General features: G+C 37.5%; 1 protein-coding gene across 2 annotated transcripts in view; it reads left to right on the top strand.

Moving 5' to 3' along the window:
• KIAA1328 (KIAA1328 ortholog) overlaps nt 1-17,797 on the top strand; it is a 368,530-nt gene that overhangs the window by 312,312 nt on the left and 38,421 nt on the right. For both annotated transcript variants that reach the window (XM_029224084.1, XM_029224098.1), the window contains one exon: nt 2,196-2,304. In XM_029224084.1, coding sequence (XP_029079917.1) covers nt 2,196-2,304 — 109 coding nt within the window. The remainder of the gene's footprint in view (nt 1-2,195; nt 2,305-17,797) is intronic.

Genomic DNA, 17,797 nt, shown 5'->3' with positions numbered 1-17,797 from the left:
CCTAACACCATACACAGAAATAAACTCAAAATGGATTAAAGACCTAAGTTTAAGGCCAGATACTATAAAACTCTTAGAGGAAAACATAGGCAGAACACTCTCTGACATAAATCACAGCAATATCTTTTTTAATCCGCCTCCTAGAGTAATGAAAATAAAAACAAAAATAAATGAGTGGGACCTGATTAAACTTAAAACTTTTGCACAGCAAAGGAAACCATCAACAGAAAGAAAAGACAACCCAAAACATGTTAGAAAATATTTGCAAATGAAGCAACTGACCAGGGATTAATCTCCAGAATACACAAACTGCTCATGCAGCTTGTTATCAAAATACAAATAAGCCAATCATAAAATGGGCAGAAGACCTAAATAGACATTTCTCCAAAGAAGACATATAGATGGCCAAAAAGCGCATGAAAATCTGCTCACCACTGCTAATTATTAGAGAAATGCAAATCAAAACTACAATGATACCTCACCTCACACCAATCAGAATGGCCATCATCAAAAAGTCTGCAAATAACCAATGCTGGAGAGGGTGTGGAGAAAAGGGAACCCTCTTGCGCTATTGGTGGGAATGTAACTTGATACAGCCACTGTGGAGAACACTGTGGAGGTTCCTTAAAAACCTAAAAATAGAACTACCATACGACCCAGCAATCCCACTATTGGGCGTATACCTTGAGAAGACCATAATTCAAAAGGATACATGCACCCCAGTGTTCATTGCAGCACTGTTTACAGTAGCCAGGACATGGAAGCAACCTAAATGTCCATTGACAGAGGAATGAATAAAGAAGAAGTGGTACATATATACAATGGAATATTACTCAGCCATGAAAAAGAACAAAACAGTGCCATTTGCAGCAACATGGATGGACCCAGAGATTGTCATACTGAGTGAAGCAAGTCGGAAAGATAAAGGCAAATATCATATGATATCACTTATATGTGGAATCTAAAAAAATAGCACAAATGAACTTACTTACAAAACAGAAACAGAGTCACAGATGTAGAAAACAAACTTATGGTTACCAGGGGGAAAGTGGGGAGGCAAGGGAGAGAGATAAATTGGGAGATTGGGATTGACATATACACACTACTATATATAAAATAGATAACTAATAAGGACCTGCTGTATAACACAGGGAACTCTTCTCAATACTCTGTAATGACCTATATGGGAAAAGAATCTAAAAAAGAGTCGATATATGTATATGTATAACCGATTCACTTTGCTGTACAGCAGAAACTAACACAACATTGTAAATCAACTATACTCCAATAAAAATTTTTTTAAAAATAAAACATTACTGAGAGCTCGTCCTACAAAAAGCATCTATCAAATAAGAAGCAGGATGAGATGATGTCCAAGGTCTCTTCCAGCTATAACGTGAGAATTTGATATGTGAAAAAGCCTTATTGTATTTTTAATAAATAAAAAGTTGGCAATTTTGTTAATTTTTTTAAAAGGATAAATTTCTTATTATTAGAAATAATAATAATTATAAAACAAACAAAAACAAAAGGTCTTTCTGTCCATGCGATCTTAGTCTTGAGCACTCCAGAAGAAGAAAGTAATTATCAACTAAACGTTTCTTGCTAGAAAGGAACAAAGACCAAATCAGCCCTAGAATGGTTAGTTGAGCATCTTACTTGTTTTAACATCTTACTTGTTTTTGCATCTTACTTGTTTAGCATCGTACATGTTGAGTTGTTTAAAAGAAATATTCAAGATTTATGTCTACCTTAAAAGTTCTGGGGTTAGGATCAATTTAATTTGGAGGGTGTAGAAGTACAAAGTGCTGAAATTATCAATTTTGTCAAAGAGAGGAAAGAACTTTTCTTATGATATTGATAGTTAAAAGGAACAAAATAAACCAGTCTACCTCCTTGGGCATTTTTACAATAAACCCAAATCAGCAGGACTTTGATAGGCCATCAGGTTTAAAAACACAATCTCTAGTTAGTCTGTTATTGCACAAATGCACTTTTTTAAAAACAACATATTATGGATCACTGATGTTTACAAAACCAAAACAACTCACTGAGTTTTCCATCTGCCATTGTTTCATTTCATGGGGGAAAATGGCTTGCTTCTAAAGCTTGGGGATTCCTATACGAATATATTACTCAGAATAGACTTTTCCTTTTATTAAGTGCCCAAATTATTTCCTTTATTGTTCATGCAGGGACAATGGCAGAAGTTAGAAAAGATGCATCCACATCTCCTATGACAACAGGAAGCCAAAAGGAGCTTGTAATCACAACCACAGCATCATTGCAACATGACACCCCCCGGTAAGTTTCAGGGATACTTGGTTTTAATATTCTGCAGATAAGAACTTTTTTTGAGTTATTTAATAAGTATTGAAAAATCTTGACAATTGTTAATGCCTCCTACTCAAGAGAGAGGCCCTTATTTGGAAGCATCTAGATATGACAAGGTTGAACTCATGGAACCCTTTCCTTTATGCATGCTTTTCCTTAATTGATAATGGCAATTGACAAGGATTTCCACAGAAACACAAAGCTAATCCTGCCTTTCATCAAAAAATCTGTTTAGCAGCAGGTCCTTCCCAACTTATCATGGAATGGTTATACACGTGGACTATAAGCTTAACTAACTGAATTCATTGATATTAAAAACTGTAGTGGGTTTTGTACTACAGTTAAGTGACTGTCAACATTTACTTATACCAGAGACATTTGAGGAGTTAATACTTTGATCAGCCTTTTCTGGAGTCAGGAAAAGAAATATGTTATTAAAATTTCTCATATCTAATAAGCCAACTCCCATATTATGCATTTAAGGCTGAATATATAAACATCAACACCAAAAGGGCTTGGTTTATGTTTCCTTGGGGATATGATTGGCCACTTAAATTCCTAGCATCTTATCAGATAAATACAGATTTTAAGACTTAATTAAGAACTTTTGGGAAATGACTCTTAACACAGAGGATAATAATAATGGCTATCACCTATTAAGCACCTACTATGTGCCCAGCCCTTTGTACGCATTATCTGATTTAATCTTCATCACAGCCTATGAGGTGGTACTACTCTCATACTCATTTTAAAAATCGGGAAACTAAGGTTCAGAGAGATTGAGTGACTTGCCTAAGGTCACATAGCTAGTAAGAGGTAGAGCCAGCATTTCAGACTCCAAAGCCCATGATCTTAAATATTACAATAGTTGACAATGACAACGTCCCTATTTTGGAAGCCACCCACAGTCAAAAGAAAATTTAACTAGTTTACCACATTCTTTGTCCATTACTCCTTTCTTTTATTTTTAATGCTACCATGCATGGCATTCTGCCAAAGACCTACAGTGAGTTGTGGCTCTGAAAGGTTGATGGGGCTTCCACCTTGGACCACTTAACATTGTGGATGAATGCTTGTGCTCAGAGAGGATCCATCCTAGCTCATCTTGAGGGATTTCTTTGGAGGAGTTAATAGGTAAAGAGGAAAGACAATCTGGATTTTCAAACTTAATGAATTTTCCTATCTTTGACACTAAGATCTTCAATGAGATCTTTAACACTACTCTAATGTGTTTTTGATGATTGCACTTCAGTTTAGAGAAAAGCATGAAAAAGAAGAATAAAATCTTTCCCCAGTAAGGGTTTTATAGTACATCCTCAGCACACATTTTCTGACATGGCCATATCAACTTTGTAGAGTTTTACAAGCCCAGGTTAAAATTGCTGTGAAGACTCATATCTACAAACCTTAAAAAAAGGATTCTTTATTAGTTCTTAATGCTGCAGTTCAGCTAAATACAGATTCTCAGAAGCTTCTTAAATAATGAGCATTTGGCTAAACAAAACAATGTGCAGCACACCAGATTTTATCCTTAGAAGTGCTTGATGGCCTATTATAGGTCTATTATACAAAGTGCAGAGTTGAAAAAAAAAGATTCAGTACTATGAAAATCAGTTACCAGGAAGGCACAGTGGTTGCTTTCCAGACTTCAGAATCAAGATTGTTTGATTTATTTTTATTTCAAAGTGTAGAAAAGGCATTTTTTATAGACTGCTTTTACATATAAACTCTTAACGCAAGAGGAAAGCCTGTTGTTCTTCCTTCCAAGAAACCTTTGAAAGTACTGAGGAGAACAAGAATAAAAGTCCATTCCCTGTCCACCCTAAATTCCAAGAATTTTCAAGACCTGCAGAAAAGGATGGGGATGGGACAGATGCCAGTGGCGACAGGTTTCCTTTGTTCTCTGAAAAGTGCTGGCATCTATAAGAGTCCCATGTGGGTCCATGTGCAGGTGATAAAACCTAGCTTGGCAAAGTCATCTTTCTCATTCACAGTGTACGTTGTTAATTGTTCTCTCTGCTGCGTGTCAATGTAATGTGAAATTTTCATTCTGCATTCAAGATGGGAGAAGTTGTGGCTGAAAATGTTAACATTTGCATTTTTATTTGTTGATTTATTTAAAGGACAGCCTCTCCTACAGCAATCCATCACTTGGTGACACCCCAAATGTGAATAATGTATTGTAGACTTGTGGTTACAATGTGTAATAAGTGCTAAAGACAGTAAAGGAATGTTAATTATGTTGCAAATGTCATATTTATTGACGCATAAAGTTTATTGCTTTCGAGGCTCAATAATACTGACCAGAGGACATTAATATCACTTATCGTGATTTTAGCAGGGCACCTTTGTATGTGGAAATATTCATCTATCTCATGCTAACAAAATAAATATGTAATTTACAGCACAAGCAAAGAGGGCTTTATAATAGTTTTCTGTGCTGAGACCTGCAGTGCTTCTCTCTTTCCATCTTACTTCCGGCCTCCAATACTGATCACACACCCCTGAGCTGTCCAAGAAAGTAAGCACAGTGGGCATCTCGGTACAGGAGGGTGGCACCACTGAACTAAACAATGCCTTGCATTTCTGCTTGCCTGGAACAGGCAACACCCACAGACCATTCCACCAGGAGAGAGAACTGGAGGGGCTTTTCTCTGTCATTCTGAACACCTGGTGGGTAGGTGAGCCTTTGCTCAGAAAGTTGAACAAATACCTTTCCTGCCACGACACTGAGTCAGAGTTTACCAATTCTACTTGATCCTCAGGTCTCCAGTGTGGAGCCAGAGCTGGGCAAGTTACCAGTGAATTTGTTGTGAGCACAAATGTTGCTGATAACTACCCCTTTTGTACCTTGCAGAATTAGTTGTGTCCATTGCCAGCATACAGACCTTATAAGAAATCTCTGAGACCCAGAGCAAAAGAAGTTAACGTTAATTAACAACCATCAGCTGTAATTGTCACCCCCATTAAGATGCAGAATTATGTATTTCTTCATTATAAATAACCTTTCTAATTGTACTTGATGTATGCCAATTTCATCAAACAGTATACTTGCAACAGGCACTTATTTGCATTAAGGTAGCTTTGGATCTTCAAATCTTTTATTTCAAATTTGACCAAGGAGAAAAGTCTGTTGCGTGCAGTATATTTTTTATATGTTGGTATCTTTTTTCTATTCAGGTATGTAAATCTGGAACATTTTATATTAAAATGAAGACTATCTTCTGGGATTGTTCAGTGAAACAGATATCTTGTCACTTTTTAAAATACCGGTGGAGTTTCTATCTCTCAGTCATATGACAGCGCAATAATGATTCCTTCCAAACTGATAGACAGAGGCAAATACCAGGTCTGCAGCAGCAGGCTTAACACGCTCGGTCCCTGAAGTGAAAGGTTACTAAGGCTCCTTCTCTCTGTTCTTTCCTGACTCGTAAGAGTTAAGACTGGTACTCTTGACGTCTTTTTTTATTTTTCCCTGTGAGATGTGAAGAGAGAAAGACTGATCTCACCAAATCATGCCCAATTAGTGAATTTTTGGAACCGGAACTGTAGTTAGCCTATTTCTAGCAGCACCAAGTTGATGGTTTTTGTTTTACTTGTTTGGTTTGTTTTTTGAGCTATGTCAAGAGGGATGATTTTGTAGAGCTTGTTTTTTGTTGAGGGAGGTTGGAAAATATTTGTGTATGTGCTTTGAAGGACTTAATAGCTTATTTGGGGAACTTTTAAAAAATAATAGCTTAATTTGTTCTTTTTTTTTTAAGACCTTGTTCCTTTGCTGTCAGACCATATGCTTAATGTGTTCTGAAATTTTTGCTGTAAGTTTCCACCTTGCCAAGCTTTCTATAGAGCAATTCCCAGTGCACAGTCATGCTCACAGGCTGACTTGAAGGTGGCTTGTGGAGACTCCTTGCCCACTGAGTTTGAGATTGAGGGACGCAGGCTCAGAATATTGGGAACCTGAGACCACACTCTGCCAACCCAGGCTGGAAGGATCCAAGTACCCTGCAATCTAAAACTTAAACTTCTGTCTTGAAGACAGTGTTTTTCTATGTCTTCTTTGGGAAAGTGTCTATTCAGGTCCTTTGCCCATTTTTTCATCAGACTGTTTGCCTTTTGCTGTTGAGTTGTAAGAGTTCCTTATATATTTTGGATATTAACCCCTTATCAGATGTATAGCTTGCAGATATTTTAATCCCAATCTGTAGGTTGCCATTTCACTTTGTTGAATGTTTCCTTTGCGGTGCAGAAGCTTTTTTATTTGATGTAGTCCCACTGGTTTATTTTTGCTTTTGTTGCTTGAGCTTTTGGTGTCACATGCAAAAAAGCATTTTGAAGGCTAATGTCAGGAGCTTTCTCCCTGTGTTTTCTTCTAGGAGTTTTATAGTCTCTGGTCTTACATTTCAGTCTTTAATCCATCTTGAGTTGATTTTTGTGTATAGTGTAAGATGAGGGTCCAGTTTCATTCTTTTGCATGTGGATATTCAGTTTTCCCACATGCTGTCGTATTTATTAAAGAGGTTTTCCTTTCCCCATTGCATATCTTGACACCCTTGTTGAAAATCAATTGACCATTTATGCTTGGGTTTATTTCTGGGCACTTGACTCTCTCCAGTGAGTCTATGTGTCTTTTTTTATGCCAGTACCATACTGTTTGTAATACAATTTGAAATCAAGAAGTGGGATTCCTCCAACTTTGCTCTTCTTTCTCAAGATTGCTTTGGCTATTCGGAGTCTTTTGTGGTTCCATATGAATTTTAAGGTTGTTTTTCCTATTTCTACAAAAAATTTCATTGGAATTTTGTTAGAGATTACATTGAATCTGTATATCACTTTGGGTAGTATGGCTATTTTAACAATTTTAATTATTTTAATCTATGAACACAGGATATTTTTCCATTTACCTGTGTCTTTTTCAATTCTTTTCTTCAATGTTTTATAGTTTTCAGTGTACAAATCTTTCACCTCCTTGATTAAATTTATTCCCAAGCATTTTATTCTTTCTTATGCTATCATAAATGAGATTTTTTTCTTGATTTCCTTTTCTGATAGATCATTGTTGGTGTAAAGAGACACAGCTAATTTTTGTATTTTGATTTTGTATACTGCAGCTTCACCAGATTCATTTTTTAGTTCTAACAGGTTTTGTGTGTGTGTGGAGTCTTTAGGGTTTCCTACATATAAAACCATGTCATTCAAAGAGATAATTTTACTTCTTAACTATTTGGATGTCTTTTACTTCTTTCTTTCTTTCTTCTGGTCCCAAATTTCAGTGTTTTTTCATTTTCTCACACTGTGTGAAACTTGAATTTTGTTCTTAGGTGTAGGCACTAAGCCTATAAAATTCTGATTTAGAGTAGGAATCCGACAAACTTACTTTAAGAGTTAGAATTTGGGTTTTTTGGGGTTTTTTTTGTTTTTGTTTTTTGCGGTACGCGGGCCCCTCACTGTCGTGGCCTCTCCCGTTGCAGAGCACAGGCTCCGGACGTGCAGACTCAGTGGCCATGGCTCACGGGCCCAGCCGCTCCGCGGCATGTGGGATCTTCCCGGACCGGGGCACGAACCCGCGTCCCCTGCATCGGCAGGTGGACTCTCAACCACTGCGCCACCAGGGAAGCCCTAGAATTTGTTTTTATAACTTGATAGGAAGAAACTTAGCCTTACACACAACAGCCAAATTGCAACGCTTTCTTGTACTTGTGCCTAGAATCCTAACTGTAACAAAATCCTTTTTTAAAAAAATCAGACTTTTTTCTCACCTGTACATTCACACAAATATTTTTAGAACTTAACCAGGTCCCCTCATGTGCCTAGCACATAATGTGTTATCCTTCCAAGGTAGAGAAGAGGAACTAAATTAAAATTCCCAAACCTCAAACTAGAGCCTTACAGGCACTACTTGGGTTTATGTGGTAGGTTTGAACAGCAGAACTCATTGCTGCTATACAATAGAGTACATGAGTGGTGACCATATGTGGCAATACTGGCTACTATTCACTGAATGCCTATTATGTATCAGATCTTGTGTTGGGCAAGTTCGGCTATGTCCTTTCACAATATATGTTCATACAAATTACATATCATTGTAAAGCTCTTTTTAATGACTATTAAAATTCATTTTCAAAGTATTAGATAGATTTTCTTCTTAGATTTTTTTTCAAAATGATTTCCAAAAGTGTGGGCTTCTAGGCCAAGAACTATCATTTTAGCTTTATATGCCCTCCGAATAATAGTTTACACACTACACACAATCAAAATGCTATTTACTATAACTTTTCCATTTTGTTTATATTGCAAATAACAAAATAAAAACAAAATTGAATGATATATTGCACATAAATGATGACAATTAAAAGGGATAATCCAAAAACTTCAGAAAATAATTGGTTGAATATGTAAAAGAAAATATGAAGTTATAAATACACCTGTCTTGCATATCAGGAGGATGAAAAGTCCAGCCATTCAAAAGGATTTTTATTGAAGCTAGGTTGATAAATTGAAATTCCCTGCTGGCAGGTACATTACTACCAAGAACAGCTGAATGCATGGAAATTTTTAGGTGTTTGATGAAAAGATGTTCCTTTTAATTAAGCCATGATTTGAGGGTGTTACTGTAATAATTCCCACTGTTAAAAGCCGTTAATATAATCATCCATTCCTCTTGCAAACACTGCTTATAGAGTGTGTAAATTAAGAAAACAGAAACAAATAGGCTAAGTAGAAATAATAAAGACACAGTATAATTCCAAGAAATGAATTCAGTTTGAGGAATCTTGTCAAGACACTCTTGACATAGGATGAACGTACAGTAGGGAAAGTGTACATTACAACAGTTTATGCTTACTAGCCACTTAGAGTTCTAGTCCTTGGCTTCAGGAAATCTCTCTAAATTCCAGGGGAAGGGATTATAAGAGCTATTTTATTGCTCACACTTTTCTGTATCTTCCAGATATTCTATAACAACAATGTATTACGTAGTTTTAAAAACAATATTTAAAAAGAAACAAAGGGCACACATTTATAGGAGGTAAACCCATTTCAAAATTTTATGCTCTCTAGTTCCAAGTAGTTGCAAAAAATCTAAGGTTACCCTTGGAGCATAAGACATAATTATGTTATTTCTTTGTTGAGCCAGCAGTAGGTCAGGATTATGCTTCCTGGTGGGCCTTCTCCAGGGCACTGAATTCTGGAAAATGCTGCAATTAGTGACATCTGTTCAGTATTGCCAGTTCCTGCTATCATTTCAGTTTTTGGCCTCGTCAACTGCTGTTTTAGACTTGTGCCTTTGGTCCAAGATTATCAAATTCCCTTCACTTCAATGTTAAGAAACATTTGTTGAGTGCCACTTGCTATCCTAGGCACTTAAATGCTTTTATAAAAATTCTTTTATGGGGGCTTCCCTGGTGGTGCAGTGGTTGGGAGTCCACCTGCCGATGCAGGGGACACGGGTTCGTGCCCCGGTCCGGGAAGATCCCACATGCTGCGGAGCGGCTGGGCCCGTGAGCCATGGCCGCTGAGCCTGCGCATCCAGAGCCTGTGCTCCGCAACGGGAGAGGCCACAACAGTGAGAGGTCCGCGTACCGCAAAAAAAAACAAAAAAAATTCTTTTATGTATTTTACCTAATGTGATCCTCACAATCATGAGAAAACAAAGCTCAGAGAGGCAATAGAACATTTAAGAGCCCAGGGGTAATAATTATAACACCTAGGTTTATAGGCCTAGGTTTGAATGCTAACCTATGTGGTTTTGAACAAATCACTTAGTTTAATCTATAAAATGGGGGTAATAATATCTCCCTCATAGTCTGGTCATGATGGTTAAGCAGCGTAGTTTATATAAAGTACTTAGCAGGGTCTTGGTACATGGCTAATAGTAGTTGTCATTGTAGAACTTCCTAGGACCATACAAGCAATAAGAAACAGAGCTCAGATTTGGACCTTACTATTGTAATTCTAAACTCTGTGTGCGTTCCCTGACAAAAGGTTAGGAATAGGGTTAGACTCATCTCAGAGGTGGGCGATAGGGTTGTATTTTTTAATATTCACCATGGAAACATGCTTGCAAACATGCCTGAGCCTGATTCCTCATGTGAAAATAAGAGTATTAATAACTGCCTTGCAAATTTGCTCAGAGGATTAAACGTGACTAGGTATGCAAAGCCTTAACTTGGTTCTGGGCCACAGTGTGCCCTCAATGTCAGCTTCTTTCTCTATGCTCTGGGCAACAAGATTTTGGGGGGCACCTGGAGCACAGTACATGTGAATGACACAGGCTCCCCCTTGCCAAATGCACTGAGTGACAGTGTTGTGCAGAAATGTGGCTTCAAAGCAAACTGAATAACCCTGCATTCAAAGTTATTGATAATGGATTTCTTCTCATAATTAGCTCTTTGTAAAAATTCTGAAAGGGCTTAATTCCCTTCAGAGCAGTGGTTCTAAAATCTATCTGCACATTGAAATCACTTAGGAACCTTTGACAAAGTACCTGTTTCTAGGCCTCACCTGAATTCATTGAACCAGATTAATTGAACCAGGCGGATTCTCAACCACTGCGCCACCAGGGAAGTCCCTGCATTGGGATTTGATTGCTTAGATAACATCTCACAATTGTTTTCACTTAGTATAGAATATATACCACTCCATTATCTTGTGTTCAGCCATATCATGGAGCTCCTTCTACTTAGGCCTATGGCCAGTTCTTTGTTTTGGTTTTCTCAAATTAAAAATCCTTGCATGTAGACAGGCAACATGGCTTACAGGAAAAGCCTTGAGAATTAAAGTCCAAAGACCTGTATTCATCCTGCCTCACAGCTTAGCAGTAGCAAAGCCTTGGCAAAGTCCCTCGACCACATGGAACCTCAGTTTTCCAGCTGTCCATCCTATGTCTGAACCATACCCTTTGTTTAGAGATGAAATCAAAATGAAAACATGTACATCTATCTCTCGATTTCAGAGTAATTTACACATTTTGAGGAGAAAATAATAAAGAGATGAGTATTTTAAAAAATAATTAAATATGGACTTCCCTAGTGGCACAGTGGTTAAGAGTCACCTGTCAATGCAGGGGACACGGGTTAGAGCCCGTGCTCTGCAACAAGAGAAGCCACTGCAATAAGAAGCCCGCACACCGCAACGAAGAGTAGCCCCTGCTCGCTGCAACTAGAGGAAGCCCACGCGCAGCAACAAAGACCCAACACAGCCAAAATAATAATAATAATTAATTAATTTTTAAAAATTAAGTAATTGATTTCAGAATAACATGGTTTAAACTTCTCTTCGAAATCTTTGGGTTTTCCGCTGGCCGGTAGTTTAGAAATGCTAAGTAGATAAGCAAACTTGGCACCACGTCACTCATAGCACAGGGAAGAGCCATTCCTCGGATATCTTTGGCCTTCCCAGTTGACAGGGGGCCAGGTATAATTTACGTTTCCTGAGATTATGCTCTGTGAACATGTGTTTACTGAAGGTTTTTTCATTTTTAGGTTTAAATGAAACTGTGTCTGGAAAACATCCGATTTTACTTTAGGAAGGACACTAGGAGAAAAACAGACAGAAGTTAGTCCCCCTTGAAGTCCAAATTGAGGTCATTAGTCATATTGAGAAAGGTTACTGTATATTAGTGTAGGCTACATGCTTTGCCTTAGGAAGAGAATGGTCAGGATTGTGCATGATAGTGCCAAGTATGCCACTGAGTAAGTCAAAGACATTATCAGTGAGAATACTTACAGTGAAGAGAACAGAACAATGTAGTAGCTAATGGTCATTGACTAATGCATTTTCAGCTCAGTTGGACACTTTTGTACACTGTTTATATATTCAAATATATGTATTGATATGTGTATATATACCACTTTTAACATATTTAACACTTTTCATATTTTCCCCATAAATTATTTGCTTTTGATATTAATAAGCTCCCCCCAAAAAAAGATACGACAGTCCTTTATTTTCTTTCAATCTACCTTCTCTTTATTTCTTGCAGAGAAATTCATTTTAACATTTTGTATTACCTGTAAACTTTTGTGAGTTTAACCACAAAACTTAAGAGACAGGTACATATGAAAGTTATTTGTAAATAATAAAGGGAAACACATAAATATTGTTGTTTTCATTAGCCTTAAGACTTCTGGGATATGTCTTCTATATCTTTATAGGGAATATGAATGAGCCACTTGCTGTACAAATCCTAACATTACCCATGAAAGAAAGAGTCCAAGTTGGTCTTGAAGCTCAAGAGTAATTGGCCAATGCATTACCTGTTTACTTACCAAGCATTTCATTGATTTTCTTTCTGTCGTGGGTGCATACTAAAGTAAGACTATTACTGAGATTGAAAGCACATCATCTCGTTGCTTTGTACTTGTCCTTAAATGCTATAAAATGATCAACTTGTCTGGAATGTAAGCCTCTTGGCCAGCAAGGGGAGAGTGATTACTATTATACATGAGAGGCTGTTTCTTCCTTTGGGAAAGCTGGAAAATTCTGAGGTGGATTGTGACTTGTATTAGAATAGGGACGCTGCTTCAGGATTTTCCTGTCACAGGACATGGGCTACTTGAAAACCAGAGCCAATCATTAGAGCCGAGAAGGCTCCAGCCTAATACCAGGATGGCAAGTTATTTAGAAAGCAGACCAACCTTGTATACAATTGCATGTCTTGTAAAAGCCTTGCGGGCAGTTGTGTTTCTTAGCATACATGGAGAACTCATCCTTTATACATTTTTTTTTTTGCGGTACGCGGGCCTCTCACTGTTGTGGCCTCCCCTGTTGCGGAGCACAGGCTCCGGACACACAGGCTCAGCGGCCATGGCTCACGGGCCCAGCCACTCCACAGCATGTGGGATCTTCCCGGACCGGGGCACGAACCCGTATCCCCTGCATCGGCAGGCGGACTCTCAACCACTGCGCCACCAGGGAAGTCCCCAAGATCTTTTTTTAGCTAGTCATTGCTGGCAAAGAAATCAAAATTTCTCCTTCACACAACTATTTATTTGAAAGAGAAAATGAAACATTGTAGTAGAGGAAGCTGTCAGTATAAGGAAATGTCTAGAATCAGTTAATAGCAAACCAGGTGGAAACAAATCGGAACTTATTATTTAAATTGGATATTTGATTAAAACGAATTTTTTAGGTGAAATAAAAAGCTTACCTCCTGAAGTTTTCCATATCAGAGGTTGAAGATCAAAGATATCACAGAATTAGAATTGTAGCTTACTGTCATAGATTATTTAACATTAACTTCTAAGAGATATATTCATTTAGCCTTTACAAAAATTATGAAATACTGTGTGGCCTACAATGAACTGTTTCAAATTTACTTTCTTGCCACCACCTGCAGCCTATAGTCCAGTCAGGTTTAACTACTGAATGAGATCAGTTGGCTATGACACAGGCACCCAGCTCTCACTCCCTCATCATGCCAACTCTAATCCTTTTTTTTTATTTATTTATTTATTTATTTTATTTTATTTTATTTTGTAACCTTTTAGAGGGCTGTTGGGTAGGGGCGAGGGGAGAGCCATTCAAGGATATGTTTGCTAATTTGTTATTTTTTTGTTTTGTTTCGGGTTTTTTTTTAATTTTTAAAATAATTTATTTATTTAATTTATTTACTTTTGGCTGCATTGGGTCTTTGTTGCTGCGTGCAGGCCTTCTCTAGTTGTGGCGAGCAGGAGCAGTGCAACGGGCTTCTCATTGCAGTGGCTTCTCATTGCAGAGCACGGGCTCTAGGCATGCGGGCTCAGTAGTTGTGGCGCACAGGCTTAGTTGCTCTGCAGTATGTGGGATCTTCCCAGACCAGGGCTCAAACTCGGGTCCCCTGCATTGGCAGGCAGATTCTTAACCACTGCGCTACCAGGGAAGCCCTTGTTTCGATTTTTAATAGCAGCTTTATTGAGATATAATTCACAGATGATAAAATTTACTCCAGAATGTATTTTTTTTGATTTTTATTTTATTTTATTATACAGCAGGTTCTTATTAGTCATCAGTTTTATCCACATCAGTGTATACATGTCAATCCCAATCGCCCAATTCATCCCACCACCACCACCACCCCCCTGCTGCTTTCCTCCCTTGGTGTCCATACGTTTGTTCTCTACATCTGTGCCTCAATTTCTGCCCTGCAAACTGGTTCATCTGTACCATTTTTCTAGGTTCCGCATATATGCGTTAATATACAATATTTGTTTTTCTCTTTCTGACTTACTTCACTCTGTATGACAGTCTCTAGATCCATCCACATCTCAACAAATGACCCAATTTCGTTCCTTTTTATGGCTGAGTAATATTCCATTGTATATATGTACCACATCTTCTGTATCCATTCGTCTGTCGATGGGCATTTAGGTTGCTTCCAAGACCTGGCTATTGTAAATAGTGCTGCAATGAACATTGGGGTACATGTGTCTTTTTGAATAATGGTTTTCTCTGGGTATATGCCCAGTAGTGGGATTGCTCGATCATATGGTAATTCTATTTTTAGTTTTTTAAGGAACCTCCATACTGTTCTTCATAGTGACTGTATCAATTTACATTGCCACCAACAGTGCAAGAGCATTTCCTTTTCCCCACACCCTCTCCAGCACTTGTTGTTTGTAGATTTTCTGAGGATGCCCATTCTAACTGGTGTGAGGTGATACCTCATTGTAGTTTTGATTTGCATTTCTCTAATAATTAGTGATGTTGAGCAGCTTTTCATGTGCTTCTTGGTCATCTGTATGTCTTCTTTGGAGAAATGTCTATTTCGGTCTTCTGTCCAGTTTTGGATTGGGTTGTTTGTTATTTTAATATTGAGCTGCATGAGCTGTTTATATATTTAGGAGATTAATCCTTTGTGCGTTGATTTGTTTGCAAATATTTTCTTCCGTTCTGAGGGTTGTCTTTTCGTCTTGTTTATGGTTTCCTTTGCTGTGCAAAAATTTTGAAGTTTCATTAGGTCCCATTTGTTAATTTTTGCTTTTCTTTCCATTACTCTACGAGGTGGATCAAAAAAGATCTTGCTGCGATTTATGTCAAGGAGTGTTCTTCCTCTAAGAGTTTTATAGTGTCCGGTCTTACATTTAGGTCTGTAATCCATTTTGAGTTTATTTTTGTGTATGGTGTTAGGGAGTGTTCTAATTTCATCCTTGTACATGTAGCTATCCAGTTTTCCCAGCACAACTTATTGAAGAGACTGTCTTTTCTCCATTATATACCCTTGCCTCCTTTGTCATAGATTAGTTGACCATAGGTGCGTGGGTTTATCTCTGGGCTTTCTATCTTGTTCCATTGATCTATGTTTCTGTTTTTGTGCCAGTACCACATTGTCTTGATTACTGTAGCTTTGTAGTATAGTCTGAAGTCAGGGAGTCTGATTCCTCCCACTCCATTTTTCTCCCTCAAGACTGCTTTGGCTATTTGGGATCTTTTGTGTCTCCATACAAATTTTAAGATTTTTTGTTCTAGTTCCGTAAAAAATGCCATTGCTAATTTGATAGGGATTGCATTGAACCTGTAGATTGCTTTGGGTAGTATAGTCATTTTCACAATATTGATTCTTCCAATCCAAGAACATGGTATATCTCTCCATCTGTTGGTATCATCTTCAGTTTCTTTCATCAGTGTCATAGTTTTCTGCATACAGGTCTTTTGTCTCCCTAGGTAGTTTTATTCCTAGGTATTTTATTCTTTTTGTTGCAGTGGTAAATGGGAGTGCTTCCTTAATTTCTCTTTCAGATTTTACATCAGTGTATCGGAATGCAAGAATTTCTGTGCATTAATTTTGTATCCTGCAGCTTTACCAAATTCATTGATTAGCTTTAGTAGTTTTCTGGTAGCATCTTTAGGGTTCTCTATAGTATCGTGTCATCTGCCAACAGTGACAGTTTTACTTCTTTGTTTCCAATTTGTATCCATTTTATTTCTCTTTCGTCTCTGATTGCTGTGGCTAGGACTTCCAAAACTATGTTGAATAATAGTGCTGAGAGTGGACATCCTTATCTTGTTCCTGATCTTAGAGGAAATGCTTTCAGTTTTTCACCATTGAGAATGATGTTTGCTGTGGGTTTGTCATATATGGCCTTTATTATGCTGAGGTAGGTTCCCTCTCTGCCCACTTGCTGGAGAGTTTTTGTCATAAATGGGTGTTGAATTTTGTCAAAAGCTTTTTCTGCATCTATTGAGATGATCATATGGTTTTTATTCTTCAGTGGTGTATCACACTGATTGATTTGCATATATCGAGGAATCCTTGTATCCCTGGGATAAATCCCACTTGATCATGGTGTATTATCCTTTTAATGTGTTGTTGGATTCTGTTTGCTAGTGTTTTGTTGAGGATTTTTGCAGCTATATGCATGAGGGATCTTGCTCTGTAATTTTCTTTTTTTGTAGTATCTTTGTCTGGTTTTGGTATCAGGGTGATGGTGGCCTCGTAGAATGAGTTTGGGAGTGTTCCTTCCTCTGCAATTTTTTGGAAGAGTTTCAGAAGGATAGGTGTTAGCTCTTCTCTAAATGTTTGATAGAATTCACCTGTGAAGCCATCTGGTCCTGGACTTTTGTTTGTTTGGAAGATTTTTAATCACAGTTTCAATTTCATTACTTGTGATTGGTCTGTTCACATTTTCTATTTCTTCCTGGTTCAGCCTTGGAAGGTTATACCTTTGTAAGAATTTGTCCATATCTTCCAGCTTGTCCATTTTATTGGCATAGAGTTGCTTGTAGTAGTCTCTTAGGATGCTTTGTATTTCTGCAGTGTCTGTTGTAGCTTCTCCTTTTTCATTTCTAATTTTATTGATTTGAGTCCTCTCCCTCTTTTTCTTGATGAGTCTGGCTAATGGTTTATCAATTTTGTTTGTCTTCTCAAAGAACCAGCTTTTAGTTTTATTGATCTTTGCTATTTTTTTCTTTGTTTCTGTTTCATTTATTTCTGCTCTGATCTTTATGATTTCTTTTCTTCTGCTAAATTTGGGTTTTGTTAGTTCTTCTTTCTCTAGTTCCTTTAGGTGTAAGGTTAGGTTGTTTATTTGAGATTTTCTTGTTTCTTGAGGTAGGCTTGTATTGCTATAAACTTCCCTCTTAGAACTGCTTTTGCTGCATCCCATAGGTTTTGGATTTCGTGTTTTCATTGTCATTTGTCTCTAGGTATTTTTTGTTTTCTTCTTTGATTTCTTCAGTGATGCCTTGGTTATTTAGTAATGTATTGTTTAGCTTCCATGTGTTTGTTTTATTTACGTTTTTTTCCCTGTAATTAACTTCTAATCTCATAGCATTATAGTTGGAAAAGATGCTTGATACGATTTTAATTTTCTTATATTTACTGAGGCTTGATCTGTGACCCAAGATGTAATCTATCCTGGAGAACGTTTTGTGCACACTTGAGAAGAAAGTGTAATCTGCTGTTTTTGGATGGAATGTCCTATAAATATCAATTAAATCTCTCTGATCTGTTGTGTCATTTAAAGCTTGTGCTTCCTTATTAATTTTC

This window comes from Monodon monoceros, unplaced genomic scaffold, assembly GCF_005190385.1.
Source record: "Monodon monoceros isolate NGI ecotype Baffin Bay Population unplaced genomic scaffold, NGI_Narwhal_1 Super_Scaffold_1, whole genome shotgun sequence".
NCBI lineage: Eukaryota > Metazoa > Chordata > Mammalia > Artiodactyla > Monodontidae > Monodon > Monodon monoceros.
This window is presented reverse-complemented; position numbering and strand designations above follow the sequence as displayed.